The sequence below is a fragment of the Octopus bimaculoides genome, chromosome 2 (assembly GCF_046866305.1).
Source record: "Octopus bimaculoides isolate indiv1 chromosome 2, ASM4686630v1, whole genome shotgun sequence".
Lineage (NCBI taxonomy): Eukaryota > Metazoa > Mollusca > Cephalopoda > Octopoda > Octopodidae > Octopus > Octopus bimaculoides.
The window spans coordinates 30,882,263-30,907,262 of NC_142929.1; the positions used below are offsets into that span (position 1 = coordinate 30,882,263).

The following is a 25,000-nucleotide window of genomic DNA, read 5'->3' on the forward strand; positions in this document are numbered from 1 at the left end:
TATTATTATCATTATTATTATTATTATTATTATTATTATTATTATTAATATAGTAGTGAGCTGGTGGAATTGTTAGCACACCATACAAAATGCTTAATGGTATTTCACTCGTCACTACATACTGAGTTCAAATTCTGCCGAAGTCGAACCTGCCTTTCATCTTTTTGAGGTGAAGAAATTAAGTACCAGTTGCATACTGGTGTTGATCTAATCAACTGCTTCCCCCTCCAGTTTTAGGCCTTGTGCCTATTGTAAAAAGGTTCATTATTATGATTATTATTATTAATATTTTGGGAGAGGGCAAGTCGATTACATCGACCCCCACCCCCCCAAAAAAAAAAATTTCAAGTCCTGTGGCTTTAGTAGAAAGATTTATTTCTGAAGTGTTACGTAAATCCTTTTCAAATATTATTATTATTATTATCATAATTATTATTAAGTCGGTGAGCTGAAAGAATTGTTATCATGCCAGATGAAATTCTTAGCGACATTTCTTTCATCCTTAATATCCGAGTTAAAACTCTACTGAGGTTGGCTTTGCCTTTCATCCTTTCGTTTCCGTGAAATAAATAACAGTTATGCACTGGGGTTGATGTAATTGACTAAACACCTCCCCCAAAATTTCAGGCCTTTTATCATCATCATCATTATTATTATTATTATTATTATTATTATTATTATTGAAGATGTCGCAGACTATCCAGTATTGTGATGATGCAGATTGAAGATATTGTATATACCAGGGGTTTATACTGTCTGCCAAGTCACAACAAAAACCTCAGACTCGGTATGGGTGCAGTTTCAAATAAAGTCAATTTTTACTATACACCAATTTTTGCAATATTTCTAAAGTTTCCAGATGTTTCTTCATGTTGGGTGGTATTGAACCTAATGCACTGATGACAACAGGAACAACCTTTATGCTTGACTCTCATAGATGTCACAGCTTGGCGATCACAATTTTCTGCTTTCCATATGTGTCAACCCTTTCTTTTTCTTTGATTTCCTGGCACTGCTATGTCAATTATTAGGCACTTTTTTTGTCCTTCCTAAAGGTTGCTATATCCAGCCTTTGGTGCTCTAACACTTTGGAAGTCAAAGTCCTAGAGCAGGGGTTTTCAAACTTTTTGACTTGTGGACCCCTTTATATTTCAGGCTTTACCTTATAAACGCTTATGAAATTTATACATAAATATTTGCTTAAAATAGCATATATTTTTACATTTATTTATTTAGCAGTATTTAACAAATAGGTTTATTGTCAATTAAAAGATTTTGATTAAAAGACATATATAAAATCAAATTGCCCATAAAAAGTATTTGCTGTCACGGACTCCCTGTCTTGTCCTTGCGGAGCCCCTGTGGTCCGCGAACCACAGTTTGAAAACCCCTGTCCTAGAAGATCTTTGCATTTTCATTTTTGTCCATTACCTTTTCCAGTGTATGTTGGTATCATGCGCCTGTTACCTTGTATCCATACTTCCAGCATAGTAGCCAGTGAAGGTTTTGGGCTACCCTGTCATATCTGCACTTGTATTCTTGTCACCCTTTTGACCTTCTCCCTACACACTCTGCAGAGGTTCATTACACTTATGTACCATATATCCCTTTTCACTGAGTTGGTATTCAATGCCTGAGTGTGGGCAGTGCTGATTAGGCTTTCAGTCTTCTTTTTAAGGTTACCCTTGTTGAGCCACCTCCACGTTTACCATCATAATTATTGATATTAAGATGGTGAACTGGCAGTATCATTAGCATGCTGGGCGAAGTGCTTAGCAGCATTTCATCTGTCTTTACATTCCATCAGGGTTGACTTTGCCTTTCATCCCTTTGCGATTGTTAAAATAAATACCAGTTGAGTACTGAAATTGATGTAATCAACTTACCCACTTCTCTGAAATTGCTGGCCTTGTGTCAAAATTTGAAATTATTATTATCATTAATCAGTAGAAATTACAGGCTCTTATCAAACTGATATCTATCTATATATATATAGATATAGATATAGATATAGATATATATAGCTATATATACAGAGAGAGAGAGAGTTCAAATTTATAGAAAGCAAAAAGCAAAGACAGGTGTAGGAGGAACAAGTAGGTGTATTAGTTTAATGCTTGGGAAGAATGGAAAAGTTTTTTACGCTTTGAGTCTACATTCTTTGACAGAATGGATTAAGAAATTAAAAAAGAAAATGGAGAGAGAATTAAATAAACAGAGAAAGAGAAAAATGTGCAGAGTTCAACAGTCCAACATGGCACCTTGGGCAAGTGTCTTCCACTATAGCCTCGGGCCGACCAAAGCCTTGCGAGTGGATTTGAAAGACGGAAGCTGAAAGAAGCCCATCGTATATATATATATATTGCATGTGTGTGTGTATATGTTTGTGTCTGTGTGTGTCACCCCCCCCCCCCCAACATCGCTTGACAACCGATGCTGGTGTGTTTACGTCCCCGTAAACTAGCGGTTCAGCAAAAGAGACCGATAGAATAAGTACTAGGCTTACAAAGAGTAAGTCCTGGGGTCGATTTGCTCGACTAAAAGGCAGTGCTCCAGCATGGCCACGGTCAAATGACTGAAACGAGTAAAAGAGAGAGTATATATAAATCCAAAAAAATGGAACAAGAATGCAGCAGATGACAATAAAACATTCGGACAGATAGACGATACAAAGACGGAGAGGAAAAAACAAGGACGAGTCATTTGCAGCCCTTTCTCACCAGTCAACTATCCAGTTCATCCATACAGTTTCAGCTGGTTACACTTGGGACTGTTCAAATTTGGCTGACCCAAAAACTCTAAGCTAAGAGCATTAAATTTGTTGCAAGAAAGCAAGCGAATGTCTATGACAAAATAACAACAGGTGTCTTTCGAACAATAAAGACAAGTCAAGTTGAGCTGGCATGTGTAAAGTGAAAGCCTTGAGGCAAGAACATAGGAGATGAACATAAGAGATGAAAGCCATGAAACAGGAATATGAGATGCTTCGCAGCCGGCGCTTGAACCAAGAAAGAAAGATCATGCTTGGCTGCACTCCAGTCATGTGGAAGGAAAGGAGAGAGATAGGGGCAGAGGGATTGAAGAATTTGGGGAAGAAAGAGAAAGAGAGGAAATCAAAGGGACACAGAGAAAGGTACAAGGGATGTATATATGTATATCTATATACATACATACATGTGTGTGTGTGTGAATGTACATTATATATAGTGAAATTTACAAAAAGACAAAAGATGAAGACAGGTGTATGGAAAACAAGCAGGTGTATTGGTTTGATGCTCGGGAAAGTGAGAAAGTCTTTTACATCTTTGCATGTATGTATATATATAAGACATTTGATAACATAATGCAGTAAAGTGTTCCCCTGATGATCTGGTGTGTCTAAGCATTCAATTGTACTTGGGACATCTATTGCAGAGATTTCAAACAACCACAATGGTGAAACATACTTAGAGAATGAATAGCTCATTTTTGTTTAAATTATGCAAATTACTCAAGCCATAATTGTTTTCTACTCCTTATTTATATATATATATATATATATATATATGTATGGGTCCCTTGGCCACTTGAGATAAAGTTTGACAGTTGTTCCGCTGATGACTACTATTGTGGCACAAACTCCTATGCTTGACTGTCCCGCTTGCATTCAGTCAGTGGACCTGTGCTATCCCTTAACAACATGTCAACTTTTGAGAATTCCTGAGCTGCAGCAGAGGTAATTTTGATAAACCAAGAAGTTATGTTTTATGTATGCATATGTGTATTTATATATGTGTGTGTATGTATATTTGTATATGTGTGTGTGTGCATATATTTATATATGTATATATATGTGTATGTATATGTGTGCTTGTGTGTGTATGTGTTTACATGTTTATGTGTATGTGTATATATAAATATATATATATATATATGTGTGTGTATAGATATGTGTGTGTGTATATGTATGTATGTATATATGCTGGTGTGGTGTATGTATATATATATATATATATATATATATATATATATATATATATATATATATATATATGTATGTATGTGGTTGTGTGTATGTTTGTATATATATATATATATATATATATATATGTATGTGTGTGTGTATATATATATATATATATATATATATGTACATACACACACACACACATACATATATGATTTTTTTATTCTTGAATATATTTTTTTAATCAATGTCGGCAGCTTTTATACAGAGTCTTCAAACTATTTATTAACTAATAAACTAAATCCTCACTATTTACGAGTTTGTTTCAAATAGAAGATTAGTGATCAAAACAACTTGGATATTAATTTTGTCTGCTTTGCAAAGTCTTCATACTGATAAAATATTTAAAAAGACGGGGAAAAAAAAAAGCGGAAAATACAAATAATAAAGCCAAAAGTGAAACATACTGATATCCTGGTATTGAGTTTAAAATCTTTCCTCATTACTGCGTTGTTATATATTTTGCTGTCTCCAAGTGCAGTATTCTCTAACAAAAACATAATTAGATATTAAATGCTTCTCTGTGTGTATTGACTAATTTTTGTGTTTCCTTTCTTCAGATACTAAACTAAGCCTGTATGAAGTCGATGAAAAGGAAGTTACTAAAATTCTTGTTGACGTTATGATGGCTAAAAGTGAAGCAGAAATTGTAAGTATTATAGTCTGTGTGACAAAGTACTGTTTCACTTGCGGACAATCAAGTTCACGGCTGTCTGATAAACAAAGCATTTCATTGAAAAACACTCTGGATGCACTTGGGTGTTTTTTTTTTTTTTGGCTTTTTTGGTGGGGGTTTTTTTTACCTCCACCTCTTAACATCACCATTTCCTTCATCCTCATCATCATCGCTCCTAATTCTATCAGTCTCCATCTTTACCAACACACTTATTAGCTGTTGTTATCTCTATAACCATTCTAATCACTATCATCAATCAACATACACAACTTTCAGAAGTAACAACAATTTCCCTACTACTGTTACGGAGACCAACACTGTAGCACTAGTATTAGTAGTAGTAGTAGAAGTAGTAGTAGTAGTAGTAGTAGTAGTAGTAGCAGTAGTAGCAGCAGCAGCAGCAGTAGTGGTAACCATCAACAACACTATAATTAACACCGTTTCCTATTGTTATTACTACAGCTAGTCAGTTCAACCACCGTAAACAATATCAATATAACCACTTTTATCATCAACATCATATTTACCGTTATCTTTGTAATAATTTCTTATTATATTATCTCTGCTATTGTCCTTAGAAAAACCAAATCCATAAACAAAATCAATTCTTATTGGGACAGGTGGTTGATTTCAAGATTGCTAATGTTTATTTTTAACTTAGTTTCTTTCATTACTGAAGATTTAGTGAAAGTGTGTTCTGCAAGTAAGTTCTTAACAGGAGTAAGAATAGAATGCTCACGTTAATTTATGTATCTCGTTGAAGGTGTCCAATTGAGCGTAAGTTTTAGTTCAACTCAAAGCCTTTCTCACACTTCTGATGTCATTAATTAACCCTTTTGTAACCAAATATTTCTTATGAGAGACACTAAGCTTTGATTAATTTTGGATTTTATCAAGAATTTGGACCGATTTAGTTTAATCATTAATTAGTTTCTATGAGTCAGAAACCTTACAGAGAACTCGTTTCATGAGTCTAGACCAGGCATGGACACCCTTTTTGAAAAGTGGGCCATACAAGATGGGACTTATCATCAGTCTGGCTGCAGTAGTAAAAAGAAAAATTTCAAGATAATTTTATGTGAAGTGTGCCATTCAGAAAGTTTTATGGGCTGCACTGTACCTGTGGCTTGTCTAAACTTGTAAAACAGATGATTTTTCTATAGGGCTATTGCTTTCATAATAAATTATACACTCTACGTGATTGTACATTGAATCCTTAATTCAATTGTAGTCTTCCCAGGTCTACACTGAGCTTAACCTATGTATTAATCATCAGCATCCTCGTTTAGCATCCACTTTCCATGCTGGCATGGGTTGGAGAGTTTGACAGGAGCTGGCCAGACGGGAGACTGCACCAGACTTCTGTGTCTGTTTTGGCTTGGTTTTTACGGCTGGATGCCCTTCCTAACACCAACCACCCAGCAGAGTGGACTCAGTGCGTTTTACATGGCATGAGCAAAGACAAGATCAGTTTGGTATGGTTTTTACAGCTGGATGCCCTTTCAAATGCCAATCACTTCATACACACACACACACACACTCAAAGTTCAACTCAAAGCCTTTCTCACACTTCTGATGTCATTAATTAACCCTTTTGTAACCAAATATTTCTTATGAGAGACACTAAGCTTTGATTAATTTTGGATTTTATCAAGAATTTGGACCGATTTAGTTTAATCATTAATTAGTTTCTATGAGTCAGAAACCTTACAGTGAGTAAGTTGTCATCTAAATTATGCAAAAATGAAAATAACACTGACATCTCATTTTAACAGATATATTTACCAAATTTACATAAATTCAATAAAATCACCATTGGCTTCGATTATGGCCTCCAGCCAACTTCGTAATCTCCTGCGACTCTTCTGGACAGTCTCCTTGTTTAAGTTGGTGAATGCTGCTATAATCCTTGCCTTCAGTTCATCTTTGATGTGACAAGAATAAAGTAAAATATAGCTATGAATAAAAGGTGCATTAGATTATGAATTTCAATTGAAGGGGTGGGGCCTTGAAATAAAAAGGTGCAGGGGTCCTCTAGAAGTCATGCGATGGAGCTGCCGAAGATGGACTATCCAATCCAATCTGAACACCCTAGAAATGATGTAGGAGTCTGTTTGAAGATATCCCTCTCTCTCTTTCGGAGAGGCACAAGCACATACACAGACATACACACACACGGCAGTAACTTCCGCCTACCAAATTCAATCTCGGCCCAGGGTTATAGCAGAAGACACTTGCCCAAGGTGCCACACGGTGCGACTGAACCCGAAACCATGTAGCTGGGAAGCAAGCTTCCTAACCACACAGCCATGCACACGCCTAAAGTATCAAAAACATTACTAGGTTAAACTTATGTGTTTAGTTGAGTCAAACCTTTTTAACTTTTGTTTTCTTAGTAACTTTAAAATTTTTGCTGCACTTTCTGTTGCTATCTAAAATTCTTATAAAAAATACTTCAAAATGAAGCCAGCTCATTTATTTGTTTTACATCTGTTTTTCCATGCTAGTATATGTTGAGGTATTGTTTTATAGGCGGATGCCTTTCTTGTTGCTAACCCTCGTTTGCTTTGAAAGGTAGGAGTGGCTGTGTGGTAAGTAGCTTGCTTACCAACCAGATGGTTCCGGGTTCAGTCCCACTGCGTGGCACCTTGGGCAAGTGTCTTCTACTGTAGCCTTGGGCCGACCAAAGCCTTGTGAGTGGATTTGGTAGGCGGAAACTGAAAGAAGCCCGTCGTATATATGTATATATATGTTTGTGTGTCTGTGTTTGTCCCCCCCCCCCTGCCAACATCGCTTGACAACCGATGCTAGTGTGTTTACGTTCCCGTAACTTAGCGGTTCGGCAAAAGAGGCCGATAGAATAAGTACTAGGCTTACAAAGAATATGTCCTGGGGTCAATTTACTCGACTAAAGGTGGTGCGCCAGCATGGCCACAGTCAAATGACTGAAACCAGTAAAAGAGTAAAAAGAGAGCTAAAGGATGTATTTCGTCAACTGGGAATGTCAACAAACAACACCATTTTCAGTTGACTGCATCCATGCAAAGTGCAGAATGTGAACACTTATCTAGACACCCTCATACACACACAGTGGGCTTCCGTACAGCTTCTTTCTACTAATTTTCCTCACGGGGCATTGATTGGCCTAAGTAGACTACGGTAGAATATGCTTGAGGTTTCACAGAGTGAGATAATTTAAGACCGCATAGTAACAAAGTGAACCTCATATCAAACTGCACTGCCTCCATCTAGGACCCAGAGTTATACTGTCAACTGTTATACAAACTAGTGTAGAATTATATTATAATCCTTACCATTTTGTATGCAAAAGATGTATAATAATCCTGTTATTTTTACCTTTTCAATAACACTCACCTCTGAGTTTATGATACAAATCCTCCTGTTTTAGCCCCTTCAATCATGGATAAAAAAGTGAAACTATTCTTTAATTTTTATAAGAATTTTATATTCAATATACTTAATTTTTGGCATGGATAAATAAAAATTTTGCTAACACAAGGTAAAAAAATACGAATTTATTTATACCTGGGAGATTTACGAGAAGACGCAGCCATCCTCTGTGACTTGTGAGCAAACACTAAGCCAGAATCATGTGGTCTGGGTTATGTATGCACTTTAGAGACATCCATTGATTTAGTAACCGTGATTCAACTTGATTATGATTTATAATTTGTAATTTATACTGAAAAATTGTCTTAATACATTGGACAAAGTGATTGAGGAGGTTAAAATATTCATATCTAAATTAGAAGTTTCCATCCTAATTTCTTGTTAGAACATTTTGTTTAGTTATGCTCCAAACACCAGCTTCAAAATTGACAAGTTATTTCTCTAAATTCCTCCAAATTCATTTTATTTTTAAACATTGTTAAACTGTTTGATAGTTTATTTCAGTAGAAATTCAGTAACGAACAGGTTAATGACCTTTACTTTTAATAAACATGATAGAGGAAATATATGGCTACTTATATGCCCGTTCTTGAAATATGATTAAACTAATTTATTTGCGTGATATTTTAAATCTCTTCTCTGATGTTATCTAACTGAGAGGTACCATCTGCATAAAAAATAGTTAAGTTAGTGTTAACACATTTAATGCTGGGATCATTAAAAAGTTAATTAGAAATGAATATGTAGTTGTGACAAATCAACAATAGTCATGGACTGATATTATTGTAAATATTTTGAAAAGTAGAGGAGACAACTCCAGAATGTTTCAGTCTTACTACATCCTCATTAGTGAAATATAAATTTTAATGTATATGGCAAAATAGTGCTGGAAGAATCAGGTGTGTATTATTTTGGTGTAAGCATTTGGAGCCTGTGCTTTCAGTAACTTATAAAGTTAAAGTATTAATTTAATTGTTATCTTGAGAATGGATGAAGACCCCCATTTAACTTTTTATATTAATTTCTTCTTTCTCTTTTGTTTGTTTTGCTCTGTTTGTTAACAAGACACTCAAACAAATTTGTGTTTCATTGTATGTATCAGAAGCATTATTAAATTAAAATAGCCACCTGTGTATTGTACTTTATGTAAATGCATCAGGTACAAGCAAATTAGATTCAGTATTCATTCAAAGATATATCTTATAGATATACAGTGCATACCATAAGAGATATCTCTAGACAATAATAACTCAATAAATGCAGTAAATTTGCTTGTATGTGATGTATTTGCATTGAGTATGATACCAAGATGGCTCTTTTGAATTTTTCATACTTTTATAGTAGTTCAATTTTTGATTATATTTTCACTATTTACTGTATATTACCTAAAGCAGTGGTGCTAAAATTTTAAAATAAATGCATATAAAGCCAATACATGACATTTATAGCTAAGTTTATTATACTAGTTCAACTCTTTTATTAATTGTTTTTTGAAGGTGTTGGATGAAAGAAATTTTGGGGAATATAAATGGATACATAAACGCAAAAGAGGTGTCTTAGAAGGAGAGGTAAGAAATACATTTCTTCAATTAATTTTTCTTTACAGATGCTTTTTTCTTTCTGTGACGCGGGCATGGCTGTGTGGTTAGGAAGCTTGCTTCCCAGCTACATGGTTTCGGGTTCAGTCCCACCGCCTGACACCTTGGGCAAGTGTCTTCTGCTATAGCCCCGAGCCGACCGAAGCTTTGTGATGGAATTTGGTAGACGGAAGTTACTGCCGTGTGTGTATATGTCTGTGTATGTGCTTGTGCCTCTCTCCCAGAGAGTGAGAGAGGGATATATATATAAATGTGTATATATATATATATATATATATATATATATATATAGGCTCTGGTGTGACTGTGTGGTAAGAAGCTTGCTTCCCAACATGGTTCTGGGTTCTATCCCACTGCATGGCACCTTGGGCAAGTGTTTTCTATTATAGCCTTGGGCTGACCAAAACCTTGTGGGTAGGTTTGGTAGACAGAAACTAAAAGCCCATCATATATATATATATATATATATAAATATATATATATATATATATATATATATATATATATATATATATACATATGTATATATCTATGATGGATATTGTAGACGGAAACTGAAAGAAGCCTATCACATATATATATATATATATATATATATATATATATATATCTGTGTGTGTGTGTATATACATATCATCATCATCATCATCATCATCATCATCATCGTTTAACGTCCGCTTTCCATGCTAGCATGGGTTGGACGATTTGACTGAGGACTGGTGAAACCGGATGGCAACACCAGGCTCCAGTCTGATTTGGCAGAGTTTCTACAGCTGGATGCCCTTCCTAACGCCAACCACTCAGAGAGTGTAGTGGGTGCTTTTACGTGTCACCCGCACGAAAACGGCCACGCTCGAAATGGTGTCTTTTATGTGCCACCCGCACAAGCCAGTCCAGGGGCACTGGCAACGATCTCGCTCGAAAATCCTACGGGAGCCAGTCAGTCGGTACTGGCAACGGCCATGCTCAAAATGGTGCATCTCATGTGCCACCCGCACAAGAACCAGTCCAGGGGCACTGGCAACGATCTTACTTGGCTTGCCGGGTCTTCTCACGCACAGCACATTTCCAAAGGTCTCGGTCAGTAGTCATCGCCTCGGTGAGGCCCAATGTACGAAGGTCTTGCCTCACCACCTCAGCCCAGGTCTTCCTGGGCCTACCTCTTCCACGGGTTCCCTCAACTGTTAGGGTGTGGCACTTTTTCACGCAGCTATCCTCATCCATTCTCACCACATGTCCATACCAGCGCAATCATCTCTCTTGCACACCACAACTGATGCTTCTAATGTTCAGCTTTTCTCTCAGGATACTTACACTCTGACGGGTATTCACATTGACATTACACATCCAACGGAGCATATGTATATGTTTGTGTATCTGTGTATGTATCCCCTCACTTGACAACCAATGTTGGTGTGTTTGTGTCCCTGTAACCTAGCAGTTTGGCAAAACAGACCAATAGAATAAGTACTAGGCTTACAAAGAATAAGTCCCAGGGTCGATTTGTTCAACTTAAGGTGGTACTCCAGCATGGCCACAGTCAAATGAAAGAATAAGCGCAGGAGTGGCTGTGTGGTAAATAGCTTGCTCACCAACCACGTGGTTCCAGGTTCAGTCCCACTGCATGGCACATTGGCAAGTGTCTCCTACTATATATAGCCTCGGGCTAACCAAAGCCTTGTAAAGGAAACTGAAGGAAGCTCATCGTATATATATGTTTGTGTGTCTGTGTTTGTCCTTCCAACATCACTTGACAAATGATGCTGCTGTGTTTATGTCCCTGTAACTTAGTGGTTCAGCATAAGAGACTGATAGAATAAATACTAGGCTTACAAAGAATAAGTCCTGGGGTCGATTTGTTCAACTAAAGGCTCTAGCATGGCCACAGTCAAATGACTGAAACAAGTAAAAGAATATAAACACACATATGCAAACACACATATGAAACTCTTGGCTCCTGAGTCAATATTAATAACACTTTTTTCTGCAAAATAGGGGTAGCTTATCCTGTTCAGGCTATATTATTAGCATTATTCTGTGTTTGCAAATTTAAAAATCACTTCTTCAACTTTCTAAGACATCTCAACGGTTCTAAAAGCAAACTTTGTTTGTTTATGTTTATTGTAATTTGTATTAATAAATATATTTATATATGTATATATATATGTGTGTGTGTGTATGTATATATATATACATATATATGTATATATTTGACTCACTCTGCCAATTTTGGAATTGTAACTCTAACTCAGAGAGCAACAAATTGACTAACTCTACAAATTTGTGTGTTTGCTTTAACCGTTAGCTTTTGTGCAGCTGGCTGTTCACCCTAACAGTAGTCAATCAGCTGTTAATTGTTGATAGTTCTTATTTTCCAGCTGACTAACTAAGAAATGCTAAACTGCCTATGGAGGATTTCATCAATACTATAATTATTTGGCCACTCAGTTTTTCAATTATTGCATGCCTCTGACTGTGTGCGTCTTTGAGATAGAGAATATGTATATGTGTTGTGTGTGTGCGCGCGTGTGAGAATATATCCGTGTGTATTTGTATGTTTGTGTGTGTGTGTAAAGGCCACTAGCGTATCCACCCCTACCAACGTAAATTTGTAATTTACTTGGTTGTACAGCCATTACTTGGAAGAAATAATCTTCATTGTATGCAGCCTAAGGGTAATTAGTTTGATTCAGCTGAAAGCACACACACACACACACACACACGTGCGTGTGCGCGCATACACAAACACACAGGTTACACAAACAAGGAATTACAAGAAACTTAGTGCATTTTCGATAAGAACATACATAAGACACACAGACATTTGCATATACACAGATACTTGATTATACCTAGATATTTGTATGAACATATGTATAAGTAAACAAATACATAGATAATTTAACTTCGTCATCCAGATGTATATATATATCGGTGTATCCAACTGTAAATATACATGATAAAAGTTATCTTCTGGGGTCTGTTTTCATTTTCTTTATTCATGTGTTTTTTAGTATTATTATTTATTATTATTTTTTATCCTTTTTTTTTTTTTACTCATTTGTATTTTGTCTCGCCAAATTTGGTTTAAAAGTGGACAGTTAGCAAATATTAATAAGTTTCTGTTTGCTAACTTACTTGGCAAATGGCACTTTGAGTCTGATTTCGTTTTGCTATTCATTGATTTCAACAATGCCTGTGAATTAAAGTAATTTTCAGGTGAGACACGTCTTCTCTTTGTGTATATGTGTGTGTGTATGTGTGTTTAAGAGAGGCTGGTATGATGCTTTGTTCATATGTGTTAGAAGTAATTCTGTTCTGACAGCCTCAGAAAAAAACAAAAGTAAGTGATAGTGTTAATTTTTTTCCATTCTCTTATTGCATAGTTATTCCTTATTAGAGCTCTGTTTAATATCTTATCTCCTTCTTTAGGAAATCTATGCTCTCTCTTTCTCTCTATATTTATATGTATGTGCATGTATATATACATAGCCACATATATACATACATACATACATATATATATATATATTACTAATAATCTCACCATGTACATATGTTGACTGTAGTCGAGTAACCCAATTAGGAAAGCCTGCCAGACCACGTATACTGATCTGTCTTGTGTACTTATTGAGGATAAGAGCAATCTCCAGAATGCATAAACAGCCCAAGAGAGCAATGCATTCCGTCTATATTTGATATGATTGTGATAAAATGTAATTTTTCAATTAGCTTCCATCTTCGTCTGTTGTGTTTTTTGAATATTAATGATTTGGTTTCGCTTGTTACTATTTCTGTGCTGAGGATATAAAAGCATTGTTATTCATATAGCTTGGAAACACTTGTGTATTCAGTAGGGAAAAATATAGTGGAAATAAAGGAGGGATTTTGTAAAATCTTCATTGTTGGGTTGAGTTTAGTTGAGGTGAAGTGAAACAAAAAGTTCAGTTAAGGAACATCAAAGCATTTTCAATTGTTACTATTGTTTTGAATTATTGAGTTATCATATTTCTGTTGAACATATATATATATATATATATATATATATATATGGGAGAATTCACAAAAAAACAACAGATGAAGACAGGTGGTGTAAACAACAAATGGATGTATTAGTATAACGCTCAGGAATAGAGAAAGTCTTTAACGTTTCAAGTCTACGCTCTTCAACAGAAAGGAACACAGAAAGAAACAGGGAGAGAAAAATATATATGTGTAGTGGTCAGCGATGCCTTCCATGCTGGCATGGGTAGGACATATATATATATATATATTCCACAGTGTTATAGAAAGTATCAATCTTGATTCAAATTATCTATGGGAAGATTTCAAAACTAAAGTATTTCAGGCTGCATGTTCTTCAGTGTGATTTAAATCATGCAAGTCCAGTGACTGGTTTGCAGATAAATCACCAGAAATTCATGATCTACTTTTAGAAAAACAAAATTTAAGCAATAAAGCAATACACTTCTCTCTCAGTCCTTGAAAACCAACTTAAACAAAACTTACAGAAAGCTGAAAGGAAAAATGCAATCAGCTCTAAAGAATATTTATCACGAATGATGGAATGACAGAGCAAAAGGGGTGCATGAAGCAGCTGATAGAAATGATGCCAAGGGTTTGTACTCTTATGTTAGGGAGGTATATGGCCCCAAATCTTCTTCAGTAGCTCCAGTGAGACCAGCGAATGGACATTTGCTTTTGACTGACACTGCTTCTATTCATAAATGCTGGATAGAACATTTTTCTGCACTTTTGAATAGACCATCATCCGTTGACATTGAGGATGATAGAAAATATCAAATACCTTCCAGCTACAGAGGAGATGACATTTGAACCAACTCTAAATAACATTTATTGTGAATAAGCTGAATAAGAAAAAGTCTCCAGGGTCTGATGGGATCTGTGCAAAGGTTTTGAAATATGGGGATGACAAAATGTTTGAACCTTTAGATATATTAATTTGTCACTGTTGGAGAACTGAGGAAGTGCCTCAAGACTGGATTGATGCCATTTTAATCTTCTTGTATAAATTGGGGCCAAAGGATCTGTGTGGTAATTTTTGTGGGATTTTCGCTTTTGTCTGTAGTTGGAAAGGTACTTGCCTGCATTTTGTTGGAACCTTTAAATACCTTCATAGTTCCAAATAAAGTGTCTGAGCTTCAATGTGGTTCTTGCTCCTCCAGGGGCACAGTTGATTATATCTTTACTATCAGACAATTGTAGGAAAAGTGCATTGAACAGAATCTTGCCCTATACCATTGCTTTGTTGATTTATGCAAGGCATTTGATACTATTAATCAAAATGCTCTGTGACTAATTCTAATGAAAATAGGTTGCCCAGAAAAATTTTGGTGGTAGGCTCTCTGAATCTTTTGCTGTGGAAAATGGATTAAAGCAAGGAGACCTTGATGCACCTGCCCTCTTTGCAATATACTTTGCTGTTGTGCTCTCATGTGCTTTTCAAAGCTTAGAGTAGAGTATTTACATAAAATATCAAACAACAGGGAATGTTTTTAATCTGACCAAAGTGAAATTCAAATTCTGACAATTTGTTGTGATTTTACGATTTTTCTTATAGTTAAATATAAAAGTTCTTCAAAATATTTCTCTGTCAATATATACTATATGGCTTGTACAATGATACATTAAGGAACTTTTTTTTTCTTATGAGTACTATTGGATTATTTGAATCCATACGTATTGTGACTTGAATTTATACATGCATGCATACATACATACATACATACATAGATACACACATACATAAAAACGCATCCATAAAACAAACATACAAATCTGAGCATACACTAACACCAAATACTGCACACACACACATATGCACAAATACCTAGATGATGTTGATAAAAGTTCCAAGGAAGGAGCCTTGAATCTATGTTAGAGTCCGGCTCTTTCTCTATGGACAAGAAATACAGAAATGAAACTGATTGATAACATACATACATACACACACACACACCCACACTTTGCTTAGGCATTCTCATTTGTAATGCTTTCTTGTATATATGCTTAAATGTATGTTTTCCAAAATAAATTGCACTTCATGTTTGAAGCTCTGATGAAACTGTAAGCTGTTACTCGGGCACCCAACTATTTATCCACCACATCTTACAGTGGAAACAACGAAGTTCATAAGATAATCATTATTCCTTTGTCCTCCCTTTTCTTATATTTATATCTTTTACTTGATTCAGTCATTTCAGATTGTAGCCATGCTCGAGTACCACCTTGAAGAATTCTAGTTGAACATATCACCCCCAGGCCTTATTTTTTTAAACCTGATACTTACTAGTCTCTTTTGCTAAACCAATAAGTTATGGGGATGTAAGCACACTAACACCGGTTGTCAAGCAGTGGGGGTGGATAATGGCACACACACACACATGCTTGCAACAGACTTCTTTCAGTTTCCATCTACCAAATCCACTCACAGGGCTTTGGTCAGCATGAGGCTATAGTAGAAGACACTTGCCCAAAGTACCACAGTGGAATTGAACCTTGGACCATGTGGTTGAGAAGTAAACTTCTTACCACACAGCCACACCTGCACTTAAATGGCCTTTTATCAATTCAGTTTGAAAATAATGACGAATTTAGTGAAATATCTCTTTTATTATTAAGTTGGTCTTAGAAACTTAAATTGACAGGAAACTTAATGGAAGGTTTTAAATTAAATCATTGTGAAACAGGAAATTTGTATCATAAAACCAGAGATAGTCTCAGGTGGACTGGTATCAAAAGAGTTAATAATAGAAAACCTTCTCACCTTAAACCATGTGATGCTAATTAGTCTGAGGCTGCTTCAATGATACAAACTTCATCTTTTAAAATGATTTAAATTAAATGTTTATGCATTTGTTTTGCAAGATTCTTGATGTGAAAATATGTGTTGAGACAGAAGCCATTATACTTGGAGATTGTCATCTTTTTGCCAATTAAACACACACTGTTTGTTTGATCTTCCCTTTAGTTTTTATTCATATTATTTTTAGTTTGTTTGTCTGTCAAAGATCTTCCATCACACTCTGTGACCTTTTCAGCAACTTTCTGTCTTATGTGTCTCCTCTTCTCCTGCCTATTCCATCTCAGGTAGAGATACATATGACAAGGACAAAATGGAGTAGGCAGGGCAAGAGGAGACACATGGGACAGCGAGTCGTTGAAGGGGTCACAGAAATGTGTAAGGAAAGAACTTTCACAGACAATTAAAATGAAAATAATAATGATAATGGTTTCAAATTTTGTCACAAGGACTGCAGTTTGTGGTGAGGGGTTTGTGGCCACAGAGAAGGCACCACATAATAGCACCCATGCCAGTACCATGTAAACAGTATCTAGTATAAAGTGGTTGGCATTGGGAAGGGCATCCAACATAGAAACCAAGCCAAATCAGGTTGGAACCTGGTGCAACTTTTCTGCTTGCCAGCTGTGGTCAAAGTGTCCAACTCATGTCAGCATGGAAAACGGACATTAAAAGCTGATGATGATGATGATTATGTCACATAAAGCTTTCATATGACTTAAGCATAACAAGGAACTTTATATTTGCTTTTTTTTTTTTTTTTTGTTCTTGTAACCATTTTTATAATAATATCAACTATGCGCAAGAGTGGCTTAGGCGCAGGAGTGGCTGTGTGGTAAGTAGCTAGCTTACCAACCACATGGTCCCAGGTTCAGTCCCACTGCGTGGCACTTTGGGCAAGTGTCTTCTACTATAGCCTCGGGCCAACCAAAGCCTTGTGAGTGGATTTGGTAGACGGAAACTGAAAGAAGCTCGTCGTATATATGTGTATATATATATATATATATATATATATATATATATATATATATATATATATATATATGTGTGTATGTGTGTGTGTCTGTGTTTGTCCCCCCAACATCGCTTGACAACTGATGGTGGTGTGTTTACGTGCCCGTAACTTAGCGGTTCGGCAAAAGAGACCGATAGAATAAGTGCTAGGCTTCCAAAGAGTAAGCCCTGGGGTCGATTTGTTCGACTAAAGGCGGTGCTCCAGCATGGCCGCAGTCAAATGACTGAAACAAGTAAAAGAGTAAAAGAGTATGCGTTTATGTAGATTTTCAAATTAATCATAAATTTCAAGTTGGTGCTAATTAAAGTCATGAAATTTTTTTTTTTCTTTTTCAAGCAGTCATTTGTTCTCTAGCTCCAGTCCAGTCATGAATGACCATTGTTTCGGTTATAGTTCATTGTTTGTTCAATTCAAAAATGTTCTTGCTGTATTCTTAAAGATAGTAGAGAGCAAGTTGAGAGATTTAGCTGCTATCTCTAGGAGAACAAGGAACGCATAGAGACGCCCTCATTTTGATTGTTTATCTATTGGAATTTTAAAGTAGTATTTAAAACACAAGACTTTCTTTCTTAAAGAAACATGCTTGAATTTATTGCAAAGATGTAGTGGTAGGTGAACTCACATTACTTAGTATTGAAAGAGTTAAGGTTAACCCTTTAGTATTCAGATCATTCTGTCAAATGTAATGTTTGTTTACTTATATTGTTTTGAATTAATCATGCATTACCTTGTAGTTCAGAGATTTCGATGATGTGATTGTTTAGTTTTAAAATTATATTTAGGCTTAAGGTGAGAGGCTGGATCTGGCCAGTTTGAACATAAAACAGGCTAAACATTTTGGCTGGATATGGCCAGTTTGAATGCTAAAGGGTTAAATTGTGTGTTGAAAACTATTATTGCATCTTGGTAGAGTCATTTGATCAATTTAAAACATGTTATTACATTCAGGTACAGTGTTACAAGATTTACATGAAAATTTTGGAAAGGAAATATTTTCTGGTAGCTAGGGACCTCTTGGGAAAATTGCTGCTGGTGTCAGTATTTTTTTTTTTTTAACATGAGTTCTTCCTTCACTTTTACTCTTTTACTTGTTTCAGTCATTTGACTGTGGCCTTGCTGGAGCACCACCTTTAGTCGAGCAAATCGACCCCAGGACTTATTCTTTGTAAGCCTAGTACTTATTCTATCGGTCTCTTTTGCCAGATCGCTAATTTACGGGGATGTAAACACACCAGCATCAGCTGTCAAGCAATGTTGGGGGACAAACACACACACACACACATACTCATATATATATATATATATATATATATATATATATATATATATATATATATATATATATATATATATATATATATACATATATATGACAGGCTTCTTTTAGTTCCATCTACCAAATCCACTCACAAGGCTTTGGTCGGCCCGAGACTATAGTAGAAGATACTTGCCCAAGGTGCCATGCAGTGAGATTGAACCTGAAACCAGGCGGTTCGTAAGCAAGCTACTTACCACACAGCTACTCCTACGCCTTCTCATCATCATTATTTTACATCTCTTTTTTTTTTTTTTTTAATGCTGGTATAAGTTAATGCTGGTATAAGTTCTTAATGCTGGTATAAGTTCTTAATGCTGGTATAAGGTTTTCCAAGGCATTGTTTTACAACTGGATACCATTTTCTTCTTACAACATACAGAAGCGTAGTGTATTTATTTTAAATTATTATATTCAACAGCTGCAGTCTATGTTTAGTGTATCCATTTAATCTCAGGAGATTTTTGCTGACCTGGAGAAACATTAATATTATCTTTTCTCATAATACTGTAAAGCACAAGCTAAAAGATGAGTGATAATGCATGCCTATGTTGACTTTAAAAGGTTTCCTCATTGGCATTTTTTGTGATGCTTGAATCATGAGGTTCGTGTCAAATATATTGGCTTAAATTTTTCATATTTCATCTCTAATCCCTACGGATGACTACATTGTCACTCAACTTGCTACAAATAGTAGCCAAATTTCCTTCAGATCTTATTTTATCACCTTAAGTAAAAGGTAGGATATACTGATAAATAAAATACTAGATGAAGAAAACTATGGATGGTTACATCAGAAATTCTTTTGCTTTATATGAGCTGATCTGAGCTGAACAACACAAGATCGCAGTCATTCCTATCATTACACATTTTAACAGCTCATCCCCAGTGTTTAACCTTTTCATCACTATCATTCTTTCAATAGATTGTTTATATGTTACTATTAATTGTTAATATAATTGGTGGTAAAGGCTGGCAGAATTGTTAGCACACCAGGCAAAGAACTCTTTTATTTGTTTCAGTCATTTGACTGTGGCCATGCTGGAGCACCGCCTTTTTTTATTATTTTTTTTAGTCGTGCAAATCGACCCCAGGAGTTATTCTTTGTAAGCCTAGTACTTATTCTATTGGTATCTTTTGCCAAACTGCTAAGTTATTGGAACGTAAACACACCAGCATCGGTTGTCAAGCAATGTTGGGGGGGACAAACACAGACACACAAACATATACACACACATACACACACACACACCTACATACATATATATATATATATACACACATACACACACACACACATACATACATATATATATATATATATATATATATATATATATATATATATATATATATACACACATATATACGACGGGCTTCTTTCAGTTTCCATCTACCAAATCCACTCACAAGGCTTTGGTCGGCCTGAGGCTATAGTAGAAGACACTTGCCCAAGGTGCCAGGCAGTGGGACTGAACCCAGAACCATGTGGTTCATAAGCAAGCTACTTACCACACAGCCTCTCCTCACATACTGAATTCAAATTCTGCTGAGGTTGACTTTGCATTTCATCCTTTCAGGATCGATAAAATAAGTACCAGTTGAGCACTGGGGGTCGATGTAATCCATAAGATCCTTCCCCTAAAATTGCTGGCTTTGTGCCAAAATTTGAAATCAATATAATCAGTGATGTTGATTTTTTTACTTGCCCCCTCATCACTTCCTGTTGAGGAAAAGTTAAATATTTTTCTAAATATAATCAATGATGTTTAGAAAACTATCTTTCCCTCAACAGGAAGTGTTGAAGGAGAGAGAGCAAGAGGCAAGTAAAAACCTTTGTGGATTGATAGCATTAAAGTATGGACAGGAAACAGGAGCCTGTTTAATTGTATGCATTGCACCATAACATAGAGGGAACTAGAGAACCTTAGCAAATCAATCCCTTGACTCAGGGAAGGCACCTGTCTGGCTGATATCTTTAACCTTATAGTATGGTGTGAAAGAAAGAAAATGGTAAATCTAGTCAAGTTAATGGTTCCTTATGAAGATAACATGAATGCCACTTTAGATTGACCATTTTGAAAACCTCCTTGAAGAATGTGAAGATGCAGGCTGGATACCAGAGCATTTTCCAATCAAAGTCAGATGTAGAGGATTCGTTGGACACAATTTAAGGCAACTGTTGTTATCGTTAGGATTAACTCATTGTAAAGCAAATACCACCAAGAGTGATATCCAAACTAGTGGAAAAGGCAAACCACTGGATTTGGTTAAAAAGCGATGATAAACAATGGCTGGATTGAGCGAAACCTGATAACCAGTTGATTTTGCAAGTGGGGCCTCATTTCAGTGAGGTGGGGAAGGCAATGATGCCACCGAGAGGTAAGCCCTGAAATGGTGCACATTCTCTCCTGATGACCCCATAAACTTGCTAGTGTAACTGGGATATGCCGTTAGGTGATACCAGAAGTTCCAGTCAAAATGAAGTCTATAATAAATTCAACCTGTTTTCCATATTGTGTCCCCCATTAGTAAATATTCTGTCATTCATCTTAGAACTCCTTTAGAATAATAAATCAGAAATTAACATTTATATTGCTGTTTATTATGCTGGTGTTGACCAACTGAAATCTCATTATCATTCTTGTTGCTTTAAGTTGTTGATCAAGACTTTTTATTTAATCCATTAATGGATAAAGTTTAATTTTTATTCTGCAATTAATTATAATTAGATAACAATAGCAGTAAACAGTATGGATGTTGAAGTTATAAAAGAGTGGTTGGACAATAGTTTCAATTCATGAAAAGTTAATGCAAAGTTAAACACCCCTCTCACTCATATATATATATATATATATATATATATATATATATATATATATATACCGGAGTAAGCACATGAAATGTGCAACAAGGTGGAAAAAAGAGTACTCAAATACCAGAGGTAGAGTAATATGCTTTATTTAAAAACTGTCCGATGAACGGGAACGTGAAACTCAGAGTAACAGTCTTTTGTTATATTTCTGCTGCTTTTAAATAAAGTATATATATATATATATATATATATATATGTATGTATGTATGTATACATACATGATAGGCTTCTTTCACCTTCCATCTACCAAATCCACTAACAAAACTTTGATCCACATTAGTCTACTGTAGAAGACACCCAAGGTGCCATGCATGCTGGGGCTAAACCCAGAACCATATGCTTGGGAAGCAAGCTTGTTAAGCACATAGCTATGCTTGCACCTTAAATACCTTGTTGTTGTCTGGTAAGACCTACAAATCATCCACACCAATTTTACCTGCATTCTTTTTATCATTTTTCTGATTTTGGCAGTTATACCTACTTTTTCTTTAACTCTTTTATTCTGGTTTCAACCATTGGACAGTGGCCATGCTGGGGTACCACTTTGAAGGGTTTAGTTCAGTGGTTCTCAACCAGGGTCTGTATGGCCCTTGGGGGTCCATATAAGTTTTAGTTGTTAAAATTAAATGGCAATAAATTAATTACACTCGTATAATACACAAAATATTTTAACACATTTTTATACAATTCCTAATAGTATTTAATTATAAAACTATAATAGGATTTTTTTTAAAAAGCATTGAATGGCTCTGAGTGCCCAGTAGAGTAAACTAGGAATTAAAGGTGTCCATAAGGGGAAAATGATTGAGAACCTCTGATTTAGTTGATCAGATTTGACTCCAGTACTTGTTTTAAAAATTTGGTACTTATTGTGTCAACTCTACTTTGTCAAAACCACTAAATTACAGGAATTCTAGAAGTTTCCTTCCTTCCCTCCCTAACAAAACATTGGTGTCGAATTTTAACACAAGGCCAACAACTTCAGGAGAGAAGGCAAGTCAATTACACTGACCCCAGTACTCAGTTGGTACTTATTTTATCGACCCCAAAAAGATGAAAGGCAAAGTTAACCTCGATGGAATTTGAACGCAGATTGTAAAGACAGATAAAACGTCACTGTGTTAACGACTCCGCCCACTTGCCACCTGTTTTCCCTTACAGAATATTAATAGAAAAAAAATGAAGAAAGGAATTCTATTGCTGAATGGTCATTTAACTGTCATGAAGTTCATTCATTCAGAAAAATTAGAAATTTTTAAGAACCATATGGTAGTTGTGCCTGTTTTCTCATGTTTTAAAAATAATACTCAATCACAGCTTTAACGGAACAAACAAACTGTTCTAAAATTCTTCTTTCAGTCAAAAAACAAAAAATATATATATATAAAAGGGAACAATAATAAATGGTAACCACTTCGAATTTAGAGTTTCAGAAGTTGTTTTTTGGTTTTGTTATTTCAGTTTTATTCATTTATTGCAATTCTATTTTATTCTCTTATTGAACTTTGCGTTATTCCATTTCATGTAGTTGAAATAACTATGAACTTTATTATTTCTCCATTTCTCCGTCTCTTACCCTCCGTCTCTTTCTTCTTTCCCCCAGTAAGATTAGAAACCATAGCCAGAAGATTGCTAACGTTGTGCTACACAACATGATATAACAATATCAGGTTTTATTTTATTGATATTTTTTTTATTCGCTATAGTTATTTTGTCGTTGCTTTTTTCAATGTGTTCACCACAATTTTATCTCTTTTCTGCATCGATTTGCTGTTACGATGCTCTGCTAATGATTTTTAATGGAGTCGGTTTTTCAATTTGGATCTTACACTTATTTCTTTCAAAACCCTATGCAACATTTCTAGGTTTTTTTATTTATTTATTATCTAATTTATGTTTCTTTTTCTTTTTGTTTTCAAATACTTTGTGTGTGTGTGTGTGTGTGTGTGTTTTTACTTCAAATTATATTCGTTTTCATATTGTTGTTCTTATTTTCTTTCACTCTTTTTCTTTTTGATTCCATATTAGTTTCTTGACGTATTCTCTTAATTCAAAATTGAAGATAACAAAACTATTAATACAGGCACAGCTTTCTCTATTTCTTCAATAATCTTTGTCTCTTTTAATAATCAGGATTTGTTTACAATTTTTCAAGAAAGATATCTACCTAACCACTTCTCTCTCACTCTCTTTTACTCTCTTTCATTCTCTCCCCCCCCTCTCTCTCCTACTCACCTTCTTCCTCCCCGCTCTTTATTTCCAAATCTATTGTTTCCTTAAGAGCTAAAAGATTGCATGTTTTGAAAAATTATACAAATTGTAATTTTTCCTGTATTTCTTCCAGAAAATTAAGTAAAATCATAAGATCTGCTAAGATTTTCACCAATTTAAAATCGAAATATTTGCATAAATCTGTAAACATTGTTCATCAGTTTCATGATGATGTTGATTATGATGATGATGATGCATTTATTTGCAATACTTTCATCGTAGTCTTTTTTTTACTGATGCATGCATTTGTAGCTATTTTACCGTTATTTCTACTCATTTCTAGTGCTTTATTATCGTCCTGTGTGTTTTTTTTTCTTCCCTTCTTTTATTCTTTTATAGCTTTTTCCTGAGATGTGGCATTAATTTTACCATTTCATCATTTCTATTTCTTGTATTTCCTTTCTTTTTTTTTTTTTTTTAAGTAGGCACCCATTTTAATTTCTTAAATAACAATTTAATTTTTAGAGTTGTTTGAGATGTATAAACTTTACATATTTTTCCATAGGAGGAGGGAAGAGAAATGTACATTAGAGTAAGGAAATTGCTCACTTTATCATCATCGTCGACATCATATTATTATTAATTTTTAAAGAAATCATTATCATTATTATTATTATTATCATCATCATCATCATTATTATTATTATTATTTATCTGCAATAATACCATACATATATTACAGTTATTGTTAGCCATCAGTGTTACTGTAATTTATGCTGTTGGTAAGTGGATTTGCTTTAAAAACCAGTATCGTGAGTTCAATGTCTGATGCATTTGATATTTTCTATCAGTTTTTTTTTTTTTTTTTTTTTTTCCTCCTTGAAACGTTTCTGGTGAAATTACAGGCATCTTGAAATCCTACTGTACAGCATCTTGGGTATTCTCTAAACTGACCAGTGCCTTAATTAATTTGATAGATGAAAACTGCGGAAGTCTATTGTGCATGTGTGGGTATGTGTGTACATCTTTGTTTGAGCTCATCTCTCACTGCTTGACAGCTGCAGTTGGTT

General features: G+C 35.1%; 1 protein-coding gene across 1 annotated transcript in view; it reads left to right on the top strand.

Annotated features, from left to right (window-relative positions):
• The window catches only part of LOC106878420 (putative ATP-dependent RNA helicase DDX49), a 652,269-nt gene that overhangs the window by 606,570 nt on the left and 20,699 nt on the right, over window positions 1–25,000 (top strand). The window contains exons 10-11 of the mRNA XM_052976052.2: window positions 4,567–4,655; window positions 9,590–9,661. Of these exons, the coding sequence (XP_052832012.2) occupies window positions 4,567–4,655; window positions 9,590–9,661 (161 nt within the window). The remainder of the gene's footprint in view (window positions 1–4,566; window positions 4,656–9,589; window positions 9,662–25,000) is intronic.